The sequence below is a fragment of the Carcharodon carcharias genome, chromosome 23, assembly GCF_017639515.1.
Source record: "Carcharodon carcharias isolate sCarCar2 chromosome 23, sCarCar2.pri, whole genome shotgun sequence".
NCBI classification, from domain to species: Eukaryota; Metazoa; Chordata; class Chondrichthyes; order Lamniformes; family Lamnidae; genus Carcharodon; species Carcharodon carcharias.
The window spans coordinates 8,970,645-8,992,806 of NC_054489.1; the positions used below are offsets into that span (position 1 = coordinate 8,970,645).

At 45.3% G+C, this 22,162-nt stretch overlaps 1 protein-coding gene across 10 annotated transcripts in view; it reads left to right on the forward strand.

Annotated features, from left to right (window-relative positions):
• The window catches only part of LOC121294041 (protein AF-10-like), a 156,349-nt gene that overhangs the window by 44,584 nt on the left and 89,603 nt on the right, over positions 1–22,162 (forward strand). Inside the window, exons 1-3 of one of the 10 annotated variants that reach the window (XM_041217566.1) lie at positions 20,234–20,267; positions 21,080–21,213; positions 21,362–21,419. The exons of 8 other annotated variants lie outside the window; for them this stretch is intronic. In XM_041217566.1, the coding sequence (XP_041073500.1) occupies positions 21,372–21,419 (48 nt within the window). In that variant the 5' untranslated portion in view covers positions 20,234–20,267; positions 21,080–21,213; positions 21,362–21,371. Of the gene's footprint in view, positions 1–20,233; positions 20,268–20,339; positions 21,214–21,361; positions 21,420–22,162 lie in introns of those variants that run through there. One more of the 10 variants, XM_041217565.1, reaches the window with a different exon arrangement.

Here is a 22,162-nt window from a genome sequence, read left to right on the forward strand (position 1 = left end):
TATTTTTAAATATTTTTAAATCTTTTATGCTCTCCCCACCCCCACTAGAGCTATACCTTGAGTAGCTTACCATCCATTCTTAATTAGCACATTCGTTTAGATAATATCACCAACTTTAACACCTATGTGTTCTTTTGTTCTATTGTTGTTGACATCTTTTGATGATCTGCTTCTATCACTGCTTGTTTGTCCCTACCACCACACCCCCCCACTTCTCTCTCTTTCTCTCCCCCCACCCCACACACACACACACACACACACACACACACACACACACACACACACACACACACACACACCTTAAACCAGCTTATATTTCAACTCTTTCTTGGACTCGAACTCAAGTTCTGTCGAAGGGTCATGAGGACTCGAAACGTCAACTCTTTTCTTCTCCGCCGATGCTGTCAGACCTGCTGAGTTTTTCCAGGTAATTTTGTTTTTGTTTTAGCAATCTAGGCAAAGTGTGCTTGGAAATGCGTTTCTTTCTCCAAAGTGAAATTATGGTTCAATTTTCTGCCCAAAATAACCAACACAATCAGCATGATAGGACATAATTGTATATTTTGTAATCCTTGCATTAAAAAATATTCCTTGATATAATTAAGAATGGTAATCTGCTTTAGTTTTATCAATACAGTTGAAAATGGCTTTATCGCAAAAAGGAAACATACTTTTAAAAGTAAAACAAAAACAAAAATACCCCGAAAAACTCAGCAGGTCTGACAGCATCTGCGGAGAGGAACACAGTTAACGTTTCGAGTCCGAGTGACTCTTCATCAGAACTAAGGAAAAATAGAAAAGAGGTGAAATATAAGCTGGTTTAAAGGCGGGGTGGGACAGGTAGAGCTGGATAGAGGGCCAGTGATTGGTGGAGATTGCCAAAAGATGTCACAGACAAAAGGACAAAGAGGTGTTGATGGTGGTGATATTAAAAGTGTCTAGCTCATCACCTATGAGTAATCTGGTTTTGAATCGCTGTTAAGTGACTTTAAAGAAAAGAACAAAAACAGAAACAGAAATACCTGAAAAAACTCAGCAGGTCTGGCAGCATCAGCAGAGAAGAGCACAGTTGACGTTTCGAGTCCTCATGACCTTTTGCTTTTAAAGAAAAGAACTATAGTGAGCCATTTTCAAGCTTCGTTGGTGTTCACTTGTTGGCTTCTTAGTAAAGTAAATATTTTTAATATTTAAAATGTTTTTAAGTGTGCCTGCTAGTGTCTGTGTGCCAAATTAAAGCTCAATTTGAAAGACTTTCTCTAATGGTCAGAAGCATCTGAATCTTGCCATCCTCAACTGTGAGCTGGGATCATGGCTGAGCCTGGATTCCAGTGCGATGTTTTTTACACTAGTGTTAAAGTTTACAGAAGCTCGATTTACTTTTGATGTAACTTGCGCTTAAAATTCCTTGACCTTTTGTTAATCATTCAGCCAATTTCAGGCGAAGTAAAACTTAGCAGAAACTTTAGGCATCATTTCTTTTTCTTTAAAAAAAAGCCCTCATTACCAATGTTTTCCACCCTGCATTCCCCTTCCTACCTGCCCTGAAACACATGTCACCTGCCCAGTTTCTGTCCAAACATATCTCCTTGTCAGCAATGATGAACCAGTATTTTCAACAAATTATATTCTTTCTTATCAAACATTTTTTTTCTGGAATGCAGAATTTAGCCCACAGCACATCTCAGTCAGCAACTCTCGTGATCAGAATATTTTAGGTTCAGGTCCAGGACCGGAGGGCATAATCACATTTGACATGAAATTATAGCATTATCAGTGAAGTATAGATAGGGTTGCCAACTCTCCAGGATTGCCCTGGAGTCTCCCGGAATTAAAGGTTAATCTCCAGGGCACTGCTGCAAGGAGCCAAGGAGAAAAACGACGGGCACAGTTTGACTTTCTTTTTGGAGGCTTTTGATTTTACTGTAAGATATTGGATGAGGGAGAAAGACTCTTTGATGGTCAAGAATCATTTAATCAGGGAACAAAGAGCAGTAGGAACTGTAGCTGAGTCTCATGGTACAATCATGCGTAGCAGCATTGTCCTGATGGCTGCGGAAGTCTATGAATTTGGAAGCCAAGTTTGAGAAAAGGGTAGAGTGCCCACTGAGGCAAACAAAGAGCAGGCATGGTCAGAGGATAGGCAGTGGCAGTTTCAAACTGCAATTTTTATTCACTCCCTGTAAATGAGTAAAGAATTACAGCGATTGCCAGCTTGTGAAATGTTTCAAAGTATATTCTCTGCAAAATGAGGCAGCTCCCTGGATCAAACAGTCACTTAAACCTGTCAAATTCACGCCTACATTCAGCAAGAACCAGACAACATTTAGGTGCGGGTTGGATAAGCGACAAGTATCACTCGTATCACGGAAATACAAATAATGACCATTTCCAAGAGATAACCACCTCCCCTTGACATTCAATAGCATTACCATTGCTGCACCTCCCACCATCAACGTCCTGGGGGTCCTAATTCACCGAAGCCCTAAACTGGACCAGTCGCATGACTATTGTGGCTACAAGAGCAGGTCAGAGGCTGGAATTCTGCAGCTAGTAACCCTTCTCCTGACTCCCCAAAGCCTGTCCACCATTTATGACATACAAGTTGGAAGTGTGATGGAATACTCTCCACTTGCCTGGCTAAGTGCAGCTCCAACAACACTGGGTGTTCAACACTATCCAGGACAAAGCAGTCCACTTGATTTGCATCCGATTCACCACCTGAAACATGCGCCCTCTCCGCTGCTGGTGCACCATGGCAACAGTGTGTACCATCTACAAGATGCACTGCAGCAACTCACCAAGGCTGCTTTCTTCCAAACCTGTGACCTCTACCACTCAGAAGGATTTTGCCCACATCAGAAGTGTGGGAACCCCATCACCTGCAGGTTCCCCTCAAAGCCACACACCATCCTGATTTGGAACTATAATTGCCGTTCCTTCACTGTTGCTGGGTCAAAATCCTGGGACTCTTGTCTCTCACAGCTCTGGGTGCATTTATACTGCACAGATTACAGCGGTTCAAGAAGGCAGCTCAGCACCACATTCTCGAGGGTAAATAGGGATGGGCAACAAATGTTCATGCCCATATCCCATGGATGAATAAATATTTTAAAAATACTATTTCCACTTCAGGGTCAAATATTTAGATCTTTTCTGCAAACCTTACTTGAGGATGTTGTCAGGAATGGAGAATTTTAGCTATGAGGAAAGATTGAACAGGCTGACGTTTTTATGGAATCGAGGGAGGGTGAGGGGAGATTTAATGGCGATGACTAAAATTGAAGGACCTAGATGGTGGAAAGGAAGGATCTATCTCCCTTAACAGGTGAGGGGCCTAGATAGGTCCTTCATTCTATCTCTCTTGGGTGGTCAATAACCAAGAGGCATAGATTTAAAGTAATGGGCAGAATGGCCTCCTTTTGAGCCATAAATTTTCTGTGTTTGTGTTGGAAAGCCTAGCGGAAGGAGATGCAAAAGTAAATTTCTAAAGGGAATTAGATATATACTTGTAAAGGAGAAATTTGCAGGGCTGTGTGAACAGAGCAGGGGTAGTGGGACTAAATGGATAGCTCTTCAGCTAAAAACCAGCAAAGGCTCAATGGGCTGAATGGCCTCTTTCTGTGTTGTACAGCTTTAATGCAACATTGTCTTGTCAGTCACTCTGGGCTGCTATTATTTCTCAGGTAATAAAAACAAATCTGCAAGATTTAAAAGTATATATTTTTATGAGCCTTTTCTTCCCTGACACCTCTCATTCTTCATTTTTGAATGAAATCATTGTAGTCACAGGTTATATACAAACCCTGGATGGTATCCAAACATTTAAACACTCCAGGAAATTTCCCAGGCAACCGCAGTGTAGTGCCAAGCGATTTATTTTTAGCGAGCAGCTGCTGTGATTTAAAAGCCATTCTGTACAGATTGAATGTGTTCATGCCCCGGTGCTGTCGATGCTGCTGCAGCTTGTCAGTCTCTTGTGTTGGCCACTGTCCAGGGAGCTGTGTTTCTAGGTAAAGAAACGTCTCGTCTCCTGGTCTCATCCCTGACCACCACCAACAGCACAAACACTCCCTGCCTCTTCACTGCCTCCACCACCCCCCCCTTGCCATTTCTTCTCCGTGTCTAGCAACAGCAGCCTGGAAACCTGATCTACAGTAATTGGCTGGGATTATGGGATAGGCTCTTGATTCATGGCAGCCTTGCAAACAAGTGACTTCTGATTGATTAACATTAACAGGGTTCCTGCAGGCTGTTTAACCCCTTTGAGTGCTGAATGTTTTTTTTCTGTTTTAGCGATTTTTCTCCTCGCTTTTTTTAATCAAGGTGAAATGTACGTCTTTGCTGGGTTATGTTTCTCACCATCACTACCCAACCACCGGTCCTCCAACCCAATCCCGTACCTCACCCAAAGGTACATTATTGACTGTAATTGTCAGTGAGCTATTCAACTGCAGCAGAAAACATAGCCAAGCTAGTTGCACTTCACACCCGACATCCATACATACGTACTTTCTAGCAGGGACACTGATGAATAGAATTGATGGTAAGAATCTTGACTGAATTTTTGCCCCACTCACCCCAGTTTCCCTACCCCAGTGACGTTGTAACCCAATTGTAATAGCTCTGCTGAGATCAGCTAATTTACCAGGATAACTTATGTCCCTCATACCAGTTATATTGTAGGATTATCATTGCGATAAATATGTCTGTTCTCTGAAGATGCTGCATTGACCTCGAAGAATTTTTACAGCCGATAAAGTGCTTTCAAAGTTTAGTCACTGTCATGGTGCAGGAAATGTGACAGCCAATTTGTGCACAGCAAGCTCCCAGAACAGCAGTGTTAGCTGTTTTAGGGATGTTGTTTGAAGCTCCAGACTCTTCTGAGATGTGTTCCGCAAGGGCTGGTAACTCTCCTGCCGAGTGACCACTTTCACCCATAAATCCAGACTGAGTGAAGAGCAGGTGATTTGACCACTCTGCATTACACTGTAGAGCTTGATTCGGTCTGCACTTAACAAGCACTTTGCAGCAGGGTCACTAGGTAGCAAATTGAAAGCTGGCTCACTGTCCACCTAACTATTTGGCCAAGGAGGTTATCCCAGCCAACATGTCCTCATCCACTGTTCAAATGGGACTGTTGAATCCCTACGGGCAGTGAGAACTATAGCTGATCTTCCCCCTCCCTAATTGAGCCCAAATATAGCTCCTTTACTGTGGCCCTGGTTATGAACAGCTGGACTACCAGTAAGGCTTGCATTTGAATAGTGCCTGAGTGTCAGCTGTGGCTCAGTTGGTAGCGCTGTGGCCTCTGAATCACAAACTGGGTTCAAGTCCCGCTCCAGAGCTTGAGCACAAAAATTAAGGCTGACACCTCAGTGCAGTACTGAGGGAGTGTTGCATTATTGGAGGTGCCATCTTTTGGATGAGACGTTAACCTGCAGCCCCATCTGCCTGCGCAGATCAATGTAAAAGACCCTGTGACACTATTTCAAAGAAGAACAGGGGAGTTATCCCTGTTGACCTGCCCCAATATTTATCCTTCAACTGTAAACAGGTTATCTTGTCAATATCACATTGCTGTTTGTGGGATCTTGCTGTGTGCAAATTGGCTGTTACTTTTCCTACATTACAACAGTGAATACACTACAAAGTTATTTCATTGGTAGTAAAGCATGTTAAGACATCCAGTACTCATGAAAAGCGCCATATAAATGCAGGCCTCTTCATGACCTTAGGACATCCCCAAGTGCTTTTACAGTATATGCAGTACTTTTGAAGTACAATCACTGTACCACAGCAGCTACTAGGCACTAACTTTGCCTGTTGAACCATTTGAGGAGCAACTAGTGTTACAAAAATTCCTCCCTCCATAGGGTTAAAAAATCTGCTTTTTAGCTATCGAGCCTGTATTCCTTGTTGAGTCAGCTGCTGAGTGACTCAACCTGACGATCCATTAATCAGCGCTTAATGCACAATACTCAGTTCATTATAACACAGTCATAATCGTGGCTGATACTGGCCCAGGGCAAGTTGCCAGAAATGGCAGTATGTTCTAATTACTGTGGTAGGAGAAAGAGGGGACATTCTGTCAAAGACGGCCATCATTTTCTAGGCATCTTGGCTTCAGTGTGCTAACCTTTAACTAAAGGTTAAATGGTCTTGTCAGGTAACAAATAGGTTTTAATGGAAAAAACATTGGATCTAAAATCACCCGAAGCTTTTGTGTTATGGGGGTGTTGTCTGGGTTGGGTTAGGGAAGAGGGGTTTGGTCATCATGGGCCCAAGTGTCAATGGCTCAAACTAACATATAAATCCAATCCACTCACTCTGAACACAGGATTTTCTGGGTTTTCAGTAACTGGGAGCTCCCAACCTGTCTTGTAAACACAATGAACAATCCAGCATGCAAGTACCTATGAGTCACTCAGCTGGCTGGCTGCCTGTTCATCGGTCATATGCTGATTTTCTCTTTATTATTACTCAACATTATTTTAACACCAGAAGTGGAGGAATGTGCTACTTGTCACCACAATTTCCTGTAGGCCGGTTGGTCAGGGCTGATTCACTTGTGTAGAAGGCCAAACTCTTACCTAATTGCCATTCAGCTGAGCAGTGTGTAAAGGTGAGTGAGCAGAGACCCCAGGCAGTGTAAACACATTCTTCCAAAGTCCAGGATAAGTGTGCAAATGTCTTGGATGACTGATGTGTAAAGGTTGAAAGCTCACGTTACAATTAATTTTATTTGCCTTTTTTCCTGAAGCTGTAACGTTTGCAGGGAGTGAAGTTCCATCACACTGGCGCCTCTTTCAATCCTCATGTGAACAATGAATGCTGGCAGCCTATTTAACTGCAGGAAACAGCTAGGTTCAGCCCAGTTGTGTCCCTGTCTATTACCGACAAATAGATTTCAGCAGGTGTTGCTCGCACCAGTTGAGGGGGATAACTGAATAATTTCCTCCTCTTCACCTTCTCTGCCCAAGTTCTGAGTTGCTAAATGCAATTGTACCATCTCCTCTAAGATTAGCTAATGCAGCACAGAGAGGAGATTAACAAGGGAACTTTTTTAGTCTAAATGGCTTAGTGCCACACCGCAGATTTACCCACTGGCCTACATTAAAGTCGCAATAGTCTTGAAGTAAGATCTTGCTTTATGAGATTAATTACATAGAATTACACAGTATTTACAGCACAGAAAGAGGCCAGTTGGCTCAGCTGCTCTATGCCAGAGTTTAACTGCACACAAGCCTCCTCCCACCCTCCTTACATCTAACCTTACCGGCATATCCTTCTGTTTCTTTCTCCGTCGTGTTTACCTAGCTTCCCTTTAAATGAACCTTTGTTATTCGTCTCTGCCACTCCTTGTAGCAATTTCCACATTCTCAGTACTCTGTAGGTGAAGAGGTTTCTCCTGAATTCCCTATCGGATTCGTTTGTAATTGTCTCATATTGATGACTCTAGTTCTAGTCTCGCCCCACAAGTGGAACATTTATCCTATCGAACCCCTCAAATATTTTTATTATTTCTCTTCAGTCACTCCTTTTTCCCTTTTCTGGAGAAAAGAGGCCCAGTCTGTTCAAGCTTTCCTGATCAGCAGAGCCTGTCCATTCTTTACTGATTGAATTTTCTTTCCTGTCGCAACAGTAAAAGGAAATGCCCAGCAAACTGTACCAGACAGTACATGCTGAGTTTCCCCGCCCTGGTAGTTCCTGATTTCTGTCAGCTGTGCCTCAATTGGTAGCACCCTCGCCTCTTGTGTCAGAATGTTGTGGGTTCGAGCTCCACTCCAGGACTTGAGCACGAGAAAAAAAATCAAAGCTGACACTCGAGTGCAGTACTGAGGGGGTGCTGTACTTTAGGGTGAGCCATTAAACTGAGACCCCGTCTGACCTCTCAGGTGATCATTAAAAAAAAAACTCACTGCACTATTTTTAAGAGGGGCAAGGGAGTTATCTCCGGTTTCCTGGTTAATAGCTATCCTTTAATAAACATTGTAAAAACAGATTGTCTGGTCATTATCACATTGCTGTTTGTGGGATCTTGCTGTGCACAAATTGGTTGCCACTTCTCCAACTTTACAACTGAGACCATGCTTTAAAAGTACTTAATTGGCTGTAAAGAGCTGGGGGACATCTTGTGAAAGGCCGTGAAAGGCACTGTATAAATGCAAGTCTGTCTTTGATCTTAACTGTTTTGGTTAGAGTGGGGAAAGATGTGGTGCATTGGACGCAGTTCAGAGAAGGTTTACTGGACTCGTACCAGGAATGGGCCGGTTGTCTTTTGAGCAGAGGTTAGACAGATTAGGCTTATATCCAGTGGAGTTTAGAAGAGTAAGAGGTGACTTGATCAAAACCGTTGAGACAGGCTGGATGTGGAGAGGTTGTTTCCCTTTGTGGGAGAACCTAGAAGACGGAGATGAGGAGAAAATTTTTCTGTGAGGGTTGTGAGTCTTTGGAACTCTCTTCCCCAAAAGGCAGTGGAAGCCGAGTCTTCGAATATTTTTAAGGCAGAGCTAGATAGATTCTTGATTAACAAAGGGGTGAAAGGTTATCAGGGGTAGGCAGGAATGTGGGGCGGAGGTTACAATCAGACCTGCCATGATCTTATTGAATGGTGAAGCAGGCTCGAGGGGCTGAGTGGCCTACTCCTGCTCCTAATGCGTATGTTCCTGTGTTTGGATCACCAAGTTGTTGTCCGTGGGTATACGGGAATATCATATTCGGACCGCCTCAGGACAATTCCTGTCATGGGCTGAGGGGACAATTCCTGTCATGGGCTGAGGAGACAATCCCATCGTCATTGCTGATATTCTTTCTCTGTGGTTCTTTGCTGGTCCCACAGCCAAGCAACAGCTAATTCGCCTGGGAACCTCGGTGGCAGGAGCAGAACCTTTTGCTATTCTAAAGTGCAAATTCTAAACATGTTCCTTTTCTACATGGTACAAAATTGCTGCATGCAATGACCAGAATAGTTATTTTACCCTTAGTGTTTTGTCAGGCTATTTGACTACGGAGCAATCACAACCAAGCTCAAGAACCCAGCCTCCACTTACTTGGTGTTCACAGATGTACATTCAGCGGAGTTTTGGAAACTGACTGATTTCTTTTTTCCCTCTCGTGTTGAGGAAACATTGAGCTTTGTGGTTGTCCAACTGCCTCTGTTGTGGTTGATTTACTTTGTAGTGCTGGAGAAACACTTGCATAACCCTACATGGACTTTGGGTCTGTCACCAGTGTCTCAGGGTCAGATGAAGAAAAGTAATTCACAGTTCTGGTTACTGTTTATGAACTGGCTAAAAGGTGACTGAGGTTGAAATAAGGATGGTGTTAAGTGGGACACCGGGGTCAATGTTGGGACCCCTCCTGCTTTTGATCATACATAAATGGCTTGGCTTTGCAGACTCATTACAAACTAGTTTAATCCCTAAATGAGACTGGGCAGAGGTGCTCTTTCAAAGAGAGTTTGACAGGATTCACACTTGGGCAGACCAATGACAAATGATGTTCAATACAGACAATGCAAATTATTACACACAGACTGAGAGGGGTAGAATATCAAGGGGGATTTTAAAAGATACTACAATATGTCAAAGCACTGTTTTACAAAATGTATTCTCGGGATGCAGGAGTGGCCAGCATTTATAGCCAATCCCTAGAAGGTGGTGATACAACCAGGTGACTTGGTAGGCCACATCCTTCTCCACTTGTCCTGCTTGTAACTACTCATAGCAGGAGATCTGCCCTCATGGTTTGTCACACTCGCCTGTTTTGTGCCATCCTCACACATCCATTGTAATTCATCTGCAACCACCTCTGTGACATCTGTCATCCAACTAGCCCTAGGTCTACCCCTCTTCCTGTTGCCCTCCACTTTGCTCCCTAGAAGAGATCTCTGCAGCTTTTTGCAGCCATTTGATTAGAGCTGAATATTGACAATTTCTTTTCTGGATATCACTTTTAGATTTTTTTTCGCTCTTGCAATTTCAAGCACTTCTTCATTTGTCTGATGTTTGCTTGTGGAATTTTTAGCTTATGTCTTAGCATCCACATTTCACAGGCCCCTATTTTCTTCCACAGATATTTATCCATTGTCCAGGTTTTTGAGGAATACAGGAAAGTGGATAGAATGTAGAATCTTGAGCATACGAACATACGCATTAGGAGCAGGAGTCGGCCCATCAGCCCTTTGAGCCTGCTCCACCATTCAATAAGATCAAGGCTGATCTGATCGTAACCTTAACTCCACATTACCACCTACCCCCGATAATCTTTCACCCCCTTGTTAATCAAGAATCTTAAATACTGTGCCTTACAAAATATTCAGACGGCTTCCACCACCTTTTGAAGAAGAACTCCAAAGACTCACCACCCTGTGAGAGAAAAAAAATGAGATTTTTCTTGTTACAAGCTTGAGTTTTCTTGTTTCTAACACGTCCTTCATCTTCACAAAATTACTCCTGGCTACCTCCATCCTCCTTACAGCTTTGACATCACATCTACCATCTTCTGTTACCATTTGTCCTAAACAGACAAATTTAACTATTTATTCCAGTGCGACACCATCCACTTCAATCTTCACTCTAGTTTCTTCTAATGTATTCCCTCTGACTGCCATTGCTTTTGTCTTTTTGGTGTTCATACTCAATCCATATTCTAAACTCCTAGATTTTACTTGACCTATGATATTTTGTAGGGCCTCTTCTGATTCTGTAAGTAGCACTGTGTCCTCAGCAAGTTCATGTTCTTGCCTCCAATTTTTAGGCCTGGAAGTGCATCTGACTCTCTGAATGTTTGCTCTGTGTACAGATCGAATAAGCCACATCACAGAGCGGTTAACCACTTTGGAGTCACGTGTAGGTCAGACAGGAAAAGGACAGCTAACGTCCTTCCCCCAGGGGTACATCAGTGAACCAGCTGGGTTAAGACAACCTTGACAGCCTTGTGGTCACTTTTACTGATGCCACCTTTATACCTCCAGGTTTAAAAAAAAATATATATATAATTCTCAAATTTCCATGGTGGAATTTGAATTCTTGCCTTCAGCATTGCGTTTAAATCTTCATAAATCAAGTTGAAGCTGTGAAGTGGCCTAGCCAGGCCAAATCTTGAGAGTGATTGGGGCCACCTAGGACTCAGCAAGGACTGGAGAAGAGCAGTGAGGATGATTCTCAATTTTAAAAGCATGAGTGGTGAGGCACAACATGATAAACAAGGCTGTGTAGTCCCAGAGGGAGATGTCTCGAGCAGGGCCTGCTCAATACGATGGAGAACAGTCTTTTCAGATAAGGCAAGGTGGCTAAACAAGAAGTTATAGGTTGAGGTTCTGAACAAGAATTTAACACTCTCACAACAGCAATTTGCATTTATATAGTACCTATTTTGACCTCTGTTTCATTGCCCGATCCTACCCTGCCTCAGCTCATCTGCTGCTGAAATCCTCATCCATGCCGGTGTTATCTCTAGACTTGAGCTTTCCAACAGGCTTGTGGCCAACCTCCCACATTCTCTCCTCTAAACTTGAGTTCATTCAAAACTCTGCCTACGTCCTTACTCAAACCAAGTCCCATTCCCCTATCACCCCTGCGCTTGCTGACCCACACTGGCTCCCGGTTAAGCAATGACTTAAAAGTTCTTATCTTTGTTTTCAGTACCCACCATGGACCTCTGCCATCCCTAAACTTCTGCGCCCCACAACCCTCCCAGGTGCCTGTGGCTCTCTAATTCAGGCCTCTTGAACATCCCTGACTTTAATCATTGCACCATTGGTGACTGTGCCTTCAGCTGCTTAGGCCCTAAGTTCTGGAATAATCTCGTGCCCGTGACTGCCCCCTCCCCCCATCCCCAAATCCCACCATCCCCCATCCTCCCATCCATCTCCTCCCCCTTCCCCTCCCCTCCCCCTCACCCTCCCCTGCCCCTCCCCCTTCCCTCTCCCCCTCCCCTCCACTCCCCCTCCCCTCTCCCTCCCTTCCCCCTCCCCTCTCCGTCCCCTCCCCCTCCCTCCCCTCTCCCCCTCCTCCCCTCTCGCCCTCCTCCCCTCCCCCTCCCTCCTCCCCCTCCTCCTCCCCCTCCTCCTCCCTCCCCCCTCCCCTCCCCCCTTCCCCCTCTCCACCCCCCCCAACCCCCCCCGAATCTTTCTACCCCCCTGCCTCCCACTCGCTCCTTCTTTAAGATGGTCCTTAAAGCCTACCAACAGCACAGTAATTAGGAGCAGTTGTAGGCCATTCAGCCCCTTTCTCCCTGCTCTGCCATTCGATAAGATTGTGGCTGACCAGACCTTTGGGCATCTGCTCAAATATCTTCTTTTGTGACTAGCTATCAGATTTTGCTCTGTAATACTCCTGTGAAGTGGCTTGGGAAGATTTATTATGTTAAAGGTGCTTTATAAGTATAAGTTGTTGCTGTCAAATTGATGTAAAGCCATGAAGGGAGAGGTACCTGAAAGCTGGATGGCCTGATTTTCACTCTTCCCTGCTAGTGGGTTTTTAGGTGGTGGTGGGGTGTAGCATGAAATTAAACGAACAGGATTTCCTCTGTGTTCCTGCCCTCCCTGATCTCACAAGTGATTTTACACTGGGGCGGGCAAGGCCTCAGACAGGATGCCTGCTCTTGCCCAAATTAAGGCCCTTAACGTTTCCCGTCCAACTTCAGGCTGGCAGGAGGATTTCCCTGTCATGCAGGAAGCCTGCAAATCAATGGATTTGGATCTCAGGTGGGAAGGTTTGGGGGTGGTGGGGTGGAGCGTCCCATGCCCCCCATTGGAAGCTCCCATTTGACTTTAGGCCCCTTAAGGTCCAGTGGCTGCTGGATCTCCCTTCAGTCCCCCACACCACACCCCTACGCACCTCCCCCCCACCCCCCCAACCCAACACTACAATCATCCACTTTATGTCCCCCAAGCCTTCCCTACCCTCTGTGCCCTGGGACCCTTTAAACTCACCTTGTCCTCCAGTCCTGGGACTTTGAGTCAGGCATCTTCCTGAAGTTCCTCCCCAGTCCACCGCAGCTCTTGTTGCTGTAGGGGCTGGACAGCTGCTGGCCAATCAAATTAGCCGGTAGCTCTCTAAGGCAGGACTGCCTCCCGATTGCGGGGCAGGAGTGCCGCCTGTACCCAGTTAGTGCTCATTTAAGCTTGAAATGGCTGTGGTGTGGACTCTTTGGATGGCGGCAAACCCCACCATCTGAAAAATTCAGGCCATGGGCTTTGGGCGGGCTTTTTAAGGTAGGGAGTGTGAGGCAGAAGGGCTTAGGGTAAAAGAGTAGAGATGAGGCTGAAGGCTGCGGCACCAATTATGCAAAATAGCCAGAGCCAAATCACCAAGGATATGGAAGGGGATAGGAGACTGGAGGAGGTGACCAGAGGTGAGGCTGTGGAGGGACATCACAGCCAAAATCTGGAGCCAGAGTTGGTGGGGGTTTGTTGATGAGCAAGCAGTGCAGAGATGGGCAGCTGAGTTTAGACATGTCGGTGTTCTGGAAGAAGGACAATGCAAGGCCAGCAAGAAGGGATATTGAAGGTTAGCAGTTCTGAGGTCCGCAAGTATGAGGGCTTCGATTGGTTGGGCTGCGGTTGTCCAGTGTTTGGACTTGCAGCTAGGAAGTTTGTGACCTTGATGGTGCACAGGGTCTAGAGTTTGGAGCTAAGGATGTGAACACGTGGCTGAGTTCAGAGCATTGGATTTGTTTAAGGAACAGCTAGATGCTGAAATGGGAAGTCAGGTCAGGCAAATATTCTGGAAGGAGGGGATTAAAGAGGCCAAAGGCCTCCTTAATTCAGAAACTCATCTTGTAAACTGCCTGGTGAGAAAGGCAAGGCAACCTCACTAACCCACCCATGTGGAGTCAATTAGCGAGCAGCAATTACAGCCGAATAAATGAAGAACAGTGTGTTTAAGTCTGGCTTCAGAGGAGCAAGCTCTCCTCTGCCAGCTGGTTCCATTCCCCACACGTTCATCCTCCTGACCTCCTGAGTGAGATTGATGGATTGGCCCCAGGTGTTGCCAATAGGAGGACAGTTTTCATACCGAGACTCAGCATCCTTCTTGGAGGATTGAGAGTCCCTCAACTCCGATCACTCAGCCATCAGATGGAAGAGATGAAAATTTAAAAAAAAAAGCCACCCCCTAAATTAAAAACCACTGTTGTATGGCAGTGTAACAGCCTGGGTCTGGCACTATTAGATTCAGTGGAAAAGGCCTTCCTTCGCTTTGCGCACACTGACACTCAGCTCAGGACAAATGTGTGACACGCAGAAACTCTGCCAGTGAACAGTGACCCCTCCCCCACCCCCACCCCAACCCCAACCCCCACCCCAGTGGAGGCAGTTGGAAGTTTCGAGGTGGGGGGGTTGGTGGTGGGAGGTGGGGGGAGTGGTGATAAAATGAGGGTCTTGCAGAGCAATGAAGTGACGACATGTGAATTCTTCTTTAGTCATTTGTGAAAGTCAAACCAATTGGAATCCCTGAGAGAGAGAGAGAGAAAAATCATTTGTTCTTAAGAATTTTAACATGTTCCAAAATACTTGAAGCCCTGGAACTAGTACTGAGCAGTGCTGCTCGTGCCTTCACACAGTTTATTTGCAGAAATCACCCTGGATGTTTATTTGAAATTTTCAGCACAGAGCCACTAACATAGAAATTCACCTCCATCATTTCGGTTACAAAGGGATCACAGCAAAGTTAATTTATTTGCTCAGCAAAAACAGAAATACCTGGAAAAACTCAGCAGGTCTGGCAGCGTCGACGGAGAGGAACAAAGTTGACGTTTCGAGTCCTCATGACCCTTCAACAGAACTAAGTAAAAATAGGAGAGGGGTGAAATATAAGCTGGTTTAAGGCGGGGGTTGGGGGGGGCAGATTTAGCAGTTCTATTTAGAGGAAAATGTGTTTACTTGGTGATAGGATGCACTTTGATTGGCCAAGGCCCAAAATCTACATTTAGAAAGAACTTTAGACTGTAGATATAACTCAGTACGTGGAATTATTTTGTACTTTGGTTAATACACATTGTGTCACTCAGGTCCAGCTGGCACTGTAAATAGTATCACGTAGTCTGCCTTCACGATAGGAAAATGGATATCACAGATTTCCTCAGGATTTCTCCTGTTCTGCTGTTCTAAATTAAGTAGAGGTTCAGCAGGAAACCCTGATTATGTAGCAATAGGATTTTCTACTGAATGAGCTCCCAGGTTATGTCACAGAGTGGAAAAAGTCCAAGAAAGTTCCTCCTGGAGGCCTGGAAATAAACCTCAAAATCTCCTCACTAAGGGCAGGATTTGTACTCGCTTGCCCTTCCTCACTCTCTGGCATGCTTGTTCCCTCTCCTGCACCCTCCTCTGCCTTCTCACTCCGTCTCTTGCTCATGGTCATGTTCTCAAGTGCTCGCTCTCTCTCTTGCACATCCCCGCCCCTTTTGTTATTTTACTGTTATCGTACACTTAGCACATACGCAGGTTGACAGGTGCTAGGCGACCTTCAGTATCTTGCCCAATTGTCTTAATGATCTGTGTGCCTTAACAATGAGTGCACAGTGACAGGCTATTCAACTTTGAAGGCATCACAGCTCAGCCCACTCCAACCCCCTGCCCCAAAGCCCACAAATACAGTGGTCAGTTAACCGCCACAGGAACTAGAGTTTCCCATCCTGAAGGTGTCTCACTGAGGCAGATTCTGTGGCCATTTTTGTCTGTCATGGGCTTCATTTGTGTCTGAGGTGGCAGCCGATCTATTCTCAGCATTCCATCCGTGCCTTCGTGACACCATCCCTGAATGGGCCTGTGCCTGTGGCTCCTCCTCCAGTGCACATTCAAATGAACTGATCTGCATTTTTGGATTTAATTTACTTCAGTAAAAGTATTGGCTCTGCAGCCTTGATTTCACAGAACCTGCCCGGGAATGGAGGATCCGCAGCAGCAGAGCAGTAGGATTGGGTGAGAGATGGGAAGAATTTTTTTTACACAAGAGAATTATGATCTGGAATGTGCTGCGTGTAAGGTGGCGGAAGCAGATAGAGTAGTAACTTTCACGAAGGAATTGAAAAGATCTTAATAAAGGATAAAAACAAAAAAACTGCGGATGCTGGAAATCCAAAACAAAAACAAAAACAGAATTACCTGGAAAAACTCAGCAGGTCTGGCAGCATCAGCGGAGAAGAAAAGAGTTGACGTTTCGAGTCCTCATGACCCTTCGACAGAACTCAAGTTCTGTCGAAGGGTCATGAGGACTCGAAACGTCAACTCTTAATAAAGGAACTCATTGCAAGGCTATGGGGAGGGAGTGGGACTCATCTGAGAGTTTTTCTCAGACAGGTATGATGTTTTCACAGCGCAATACCCTGCAGATTTGGACAATGCCACGTGGAACCCATCATTTGTGCCCGCACAAACTAATGCCTAGAGGGAAGCAAGTGGAGGGAAAAAAGCAACTTAAAAAAAAGTCAGCATTGAAGCTGAGCCATCGGAGCTCATTATGTGACATGGTGTCCGCTGTGGCTCAGTGTGTAGAGCTCTAGCCTCAGAGTCAGGAGGTTGTGTGTTCAAGTCCTGCTCTCGGAGTGGAGCACATAATCTACTAATACAACCCTGAGGGAGTGCTACACTGTCAGAGGTGTCATCTGAGCTGTTAAACCGAGGTCCTGTCTGCTTTCATGGGTGGGTGCCAAAAAGTCAATGGCATTATTTGAAGGAGAGCAGGGGAGTTCTCCCCGGTGTCCTGGTCAATATTTATTTCTCAAACAACATCGTTGAAGCAGGTTAACATGTCATTAGCACATTGCTGTTTGTGGAAGTTTGCTGTACATAAATTGGCTGCCTTGTTTTCTATGTGACGGCAGTGACTGCATTTCAAAAGTACTTCATTGGTTGCAAAGTGCTTTGGGATGTCTTGAGGTTGCGAAAGGCACAATTTAAATCCTCCCTTCGTTCCTTTCCCCTCTTGCTCCCACATCCCCAGCCTCCCAAAGCCAGTGTGGTGTTAGGATGGTGGGGAGGAGGGCTGGTGGTGGGGGGGTGGGTTTGTGTTACCTGACTTGCAAACTACAGGAAGGCCTTCACCCCCAGGCTTGTAAACAGCAGCTCAGTGCGAGCTCTGAAAGTTTCACATGAAAACCCTTGGAGCGTGAGGATGAAGCGGCCTCATTCGTCAGGCCCAGCTGGTTCATCACTGAGCTGGACGAGTCCAGGATCACTCGGCAACAAGTCCAAACTCCATTGTGCAGTGCAAACTCTGTTCCTTGTCATGTGGCTCTGGAATTTGAAGTGACTGGACTAACGAGGTGGAGATTAATGAGTTTTACCTGGCCTTGTATTTGCCGTTCTGTCGAGCGTGCGTTATTTATAATTGCAGCTGCACCAGTTAACGAGCGTGTTGATAAAAGGATTCATCTCTTCCCTTGCCTATAGTGCCCAGTCGCCTTTGGCTGTGGTAAAGAGGCAGAGATGTCATCTTTCTCCCCACCCTGAGCAGCACATGAGGTTTTTGCATCCAGCACCTCGTTGGCTTTTAACTCTGTATCAGGAGGCCTGGCCATAGTTGACGGGCTGTGATGGGCAGGGGGTAAAGGTAGGATTGAGGTGCCTCTCCACTCCTTTTTGATGCCAGGATCCCACTTGAAATCAACCCACTATTCAGATGCTGCAACTCTCCTCTCCATTCAGCAGAGTAACGAGGCGTTGTGCATCTGCCCGTGACTCAGCGATTAGCAGCCCCCTGCCTCTGAGACAGAAGATCGTGGTTTCAAGTCCAACTCCAGAGACCTGAACATAACATCTAGGCTGACATCAGCGGTTCAGTACTGAGGGAGTGCAGCATTGTCGGACGGGTCTTTCAGATGAGATTTTAAGCCAAGGCAGCCCCTGCTCTCGAATGGAAGTAAAGGCTCCATGATGCTATTTTGAGGAAATGCAGAGGAGTTCTCCATGGTTGATATTTATCCCTCGGTCAACATTACTGAAACCAATTATTCTGGCGTTATTGCAATGCAGTTTGTGGGAACTTGCTGTGTATAAATTGGCTGTCCTTTTTCTTGCATTACAACAGTGACTGCACTTCAATATACTTCAATGGCTGTAAAGAGATGGGGCATATGCTGAGGCTGTGAAATGGTGCTATATAAATAGAGGTCTTTCTTGAGTCTAAATCGCTGGTATTGGGAAATGTAGATCGCTGCTTTAGTGATCAACCGGTCGTCCTCTGCTCCACCCTCAAGTGACCACTCATTCAGCCAAGATGCTCCAGCCCTCTGGGATTCCTTCCCTCAATTTCTTTGCCTTGTCATACACATTCCTGTATGCAAATGCCTCCAAAATCCATCCATGCCAACCCTGCTTTGACCTGCGTTCCTGACTCTCTTTTTTCCTTCCTCTCTGTAAAGTGTTTTGCAATCTTATGTAGCTCATGTTAAATTTTGTTGGATTATGCACGTGTGAAGTACATTGGGATGTTTTACTATGTTCAAGCCGCTATATAAGTGCAAGTTATTGTTTCGTGTAAGCCGCCATTGCATGAAGGACACCATTTAGTTCTGGCCACAGGTGGACATGACCCTCAAGATGACCAAATGTGTACTTCATGTTGGTTGGCCTGGAAACATATAATAGTACAGGACACAAGAAGGCCATTTGGCCCATCGCGTACTGGTCGGCTCTTTCATATCCATCTCAGTGGGCATACGGTCCAAAGTTTCATCCAAGTGTTGGCACCTTTGACAGTGCAGCACTCCTTCAGTACTGCACTGAGTGGGTCATCCCAGATAGGCTCAAGTCTTTGGAGTGGGGCTTGAACTCGACCTTCTAGACCTGAAGTGACAATGTTACAATTGAACCACATGACACCCCATAGATGCAAGTGCTTTCTTTCAAGTGTGTGGGAATGGCGAGCCTAGCTCAGATGTACAAACTAGGAGGGTGCAGCTTTCTATGCTGTGCCAGCTGATTGTCAACTCTGCTCTTCAAGAGGGAAAACACCTGAAATATCAGACAGGTTTGCTCTCCTGGGTGCTATCCAGTGGCTTTTCTGGAAAGCCTCCTGTGTAGACATTGTTTCAAAACATGATTGGGTTTGTCTGTGACGCCCCAGAGTAAAAAGCCTGCCAAAACACCCTGCTGTGGCCTTCTCTCTTGAGAAAGTGCTGAGAGCTCTAGCACCTGTAGACCACCCGTGAATGGCACCAGGTCCCAGTCACCAATCACCTCAATGATCTCAGTTGGCTCCTGGCCTGGCAATGCCTCAAAGTTAAAATTCTCATTCTTGTTTTCAAATCCCTCCATGGCCTTGGCCCTCCCTATCTCTAACCATCCTCCGGCCCTGCAACCACCCGAGATCTCTGCAATCCTCCAATTTTCCCAGCTTAAACAGCCCTGGACTCCCTTCACATCACCATTGGAAGCCATGCCTTCAGCTGAGCCCTAAACACGGGACTTTCCTCACTAAATCTCTCCGCATCTACCTCTCCTCCCCCTTACCTGTGTTCCGTAAAACCTAGGCTTTAACCTTCAAAGGAGTAACTAACCCTTTGACCAAGCTTTTAGTCACCTGTCTTAATGTCACCTAACACCTCAGTGTCAAGTTTTGTTTGCTAAACATCCAGTGAAGGGATTTGGGATGTTTTACTATGCTTTTAAAAAAGGAGAAAAGAAAGACTTGTGCTTATAGTGCTTTTCATGACCACCGGATGTCTTGAAGAATTTTACAGCCAATGTTTTCTGAAGTGTAGTCACTGTTGTAATGTAGGAAAAGGCGCAGTATAAACGTAAGTTGTTGTTGGAGATAGGGAGAAAATGTGGAGAGGAGGATATTAGATACATGTTTAAAGTTCCTAGTAGTATTATGGAAGATTTTCCTTTTAAATGTTTAAAATTGCATTGCACGGACAGTATAGGGTTAACAAATTCTGCCTTGTAAAGGCAGCACTGACATAAGTTACTGATTTTGCATTCTCTGGTGATCACTGAATGCAGCAATCCATCAGTGTAATTAGGTGCGATGCATTCTGCCTCTGATACTGTACTCCTGCTGCTGACGGAGGACAGACCAGTCTAGCTGATTGCAAACTTGCTGAGCCAGCATACAGAGAATTTAGCAAGGCATCCGATGCCATGGACAAACGACACTGGACTCCTGCACGGAGGAGATTAGAGCTGCTCAGTCATGTGATACTATGAGAGGTGAGTGGTGTGTAAATAGTGTCCTGTCCTTGTGTTTGTGTGTGTGTGTATGTACGTGTTTATCACCCCCAGCAACAAGTCCGATAATCCCCGTCACAAGAATGCGCAGGTCTGTTGATTTGGTAATTACTTGGAGTGTGTGTGTGTGTGTATGTATGTGTGTATTTGTGTATCCCTGTGTCTCTGTATGTGTGTCTGTCTGTCTTTCTCTGTAGATTTGTTATGCCTCTCTCTATATGTGGGCTTGTCTGTGTGTGTGTGTGTGTGTGTGTGTGTCCGTGTGTGTCCCCGTGTAGAATGGAGTTTGTTTCCGGATGGCAAGAAGAGAGACATCGGTTCTTAGTGGAAATTTAGCAAACTGAATGAAAGCTGCTTTTGTGGAAAGGGCCACTTGTTATAAAGTGAAGCAAGTCCTTGTCTCTCATTGTAGACTCCAGCCTCGAGTCTCTTTAATGGCCAGTCTGGTTTGTCTTGTTTGCAGTGAGAGAGAGAGAGAGAGAGGTTAAAAAAAAAGTAGAAGTTTACTGTTGCTTCCCAGTGGTGGTTGGGGGAAGGGTTTGCAGGATCTAGTTCTGGTGCAGTTTAAATGCCACACTTTAACCTGGAATGTGAAGATCGACACCCAGATTCATTTAGCCTTCAAGTTATGGAGAGATGTCGATGTGTTTTGGAAGTTGGGGAGAGAAAGAGTTTAAGGCATTCACAGGATATCCATTTACTGAGCTGTAGCTGGGCTTTCACAGGGACATGTTTAATGCACTGTTGGTCACGCCCCTACGTCTGGTGTTCAGGTTTTGCCAGATCCCCAACCGTTTGTAAGCATTTTTTTCCACAGCTGTTTAAAGAGACCATTCACCCGCAGGTTGCAAAAGAGGCTTTGGTCTTCCCGATGTTACAGTACTTTTTCTATCTGTAAATAAGGGAGTGCATCGATGCAGCATTAAAGAGAGGCTCCCTGCCCTCAGGTGAAGTCTTGCAACACCCCGGGCTACCTACCCCACTTCATCTCCAGTGCTCCTTCTGCAGGTTTCTGTGAAGCTGTGATGGTTGTTAAGGTAAATGATTTTTTTGGTGTGTCTCGCGTGTGTTAACCTGCGCTAGGGTCTCGTTTTGATCATGGCTTCAGTGTTTGGTTTTGGGGTGGAGTTGTCTGCTTATATATTTTTTTTTGAACTGCTGATTTGGAATTCTTGTTGAAAGCAGAAAATGATTCATGAAAACAAGTCTGGAAAGGTGCACATCTACCTTTGCAAGGTGGCAGGTATGCATCACATGAGAAGCTGGTGGGAAATTTCAAACAATGTAGTTCGTTTCTTTGATATAAAAGATGGGTTTAATAAGCATGCTTCATACTCACCTGAAACGACCTGATGTTGACATAGTTTATAATATGAAACTGGCGTCCATTTCCTGAGGCACCTGAGGTAACAGGATTTATTCACTTCAAATAAAAACAGAAAATGCGGAAAACACTCAGCAGGCCAGGCAGCATCTGTGGAGAGAAACTAGGGTTAACGATTCTTTGTTAATTTCGACTTCTTTCCCTTTCTTCCCGTTTCCTGCAGGTTCCATGCAGGGTTGCATCCCACTGCCCCCCCATCCCCTCCAGTATATCACCCCAATTGTGAGCCCAAACATTCAGTCACAGAGGCCAGCACAATCAAACCTCATCTTGTTCTAACTTGAAGCTTCACATCAAGCAAGGTCACTGGATTGTGATTGGTTGGTGGATACTGACCACTCACTGGAACCATGGCTGATTTCCGCCCCCCCTCCTCTCCTCCCCATCCACTCCATTCAGTGTAGCCCCTCTCCACTCTGTTGACTGAACGTGATTAACTAAGTGTTGTAAACATTGGCTTAAAATTAATAGAATTAAGGGGGTCATACATATGAGATGGTCATTCCTAGAGAATTCAGGTGGAACTTCTTTACCCAGCGAATCATTAGAATGTGGAACTCTCTACCACATGGAGTGGTTGAGCTTGGCCTAAATAGCCAAGT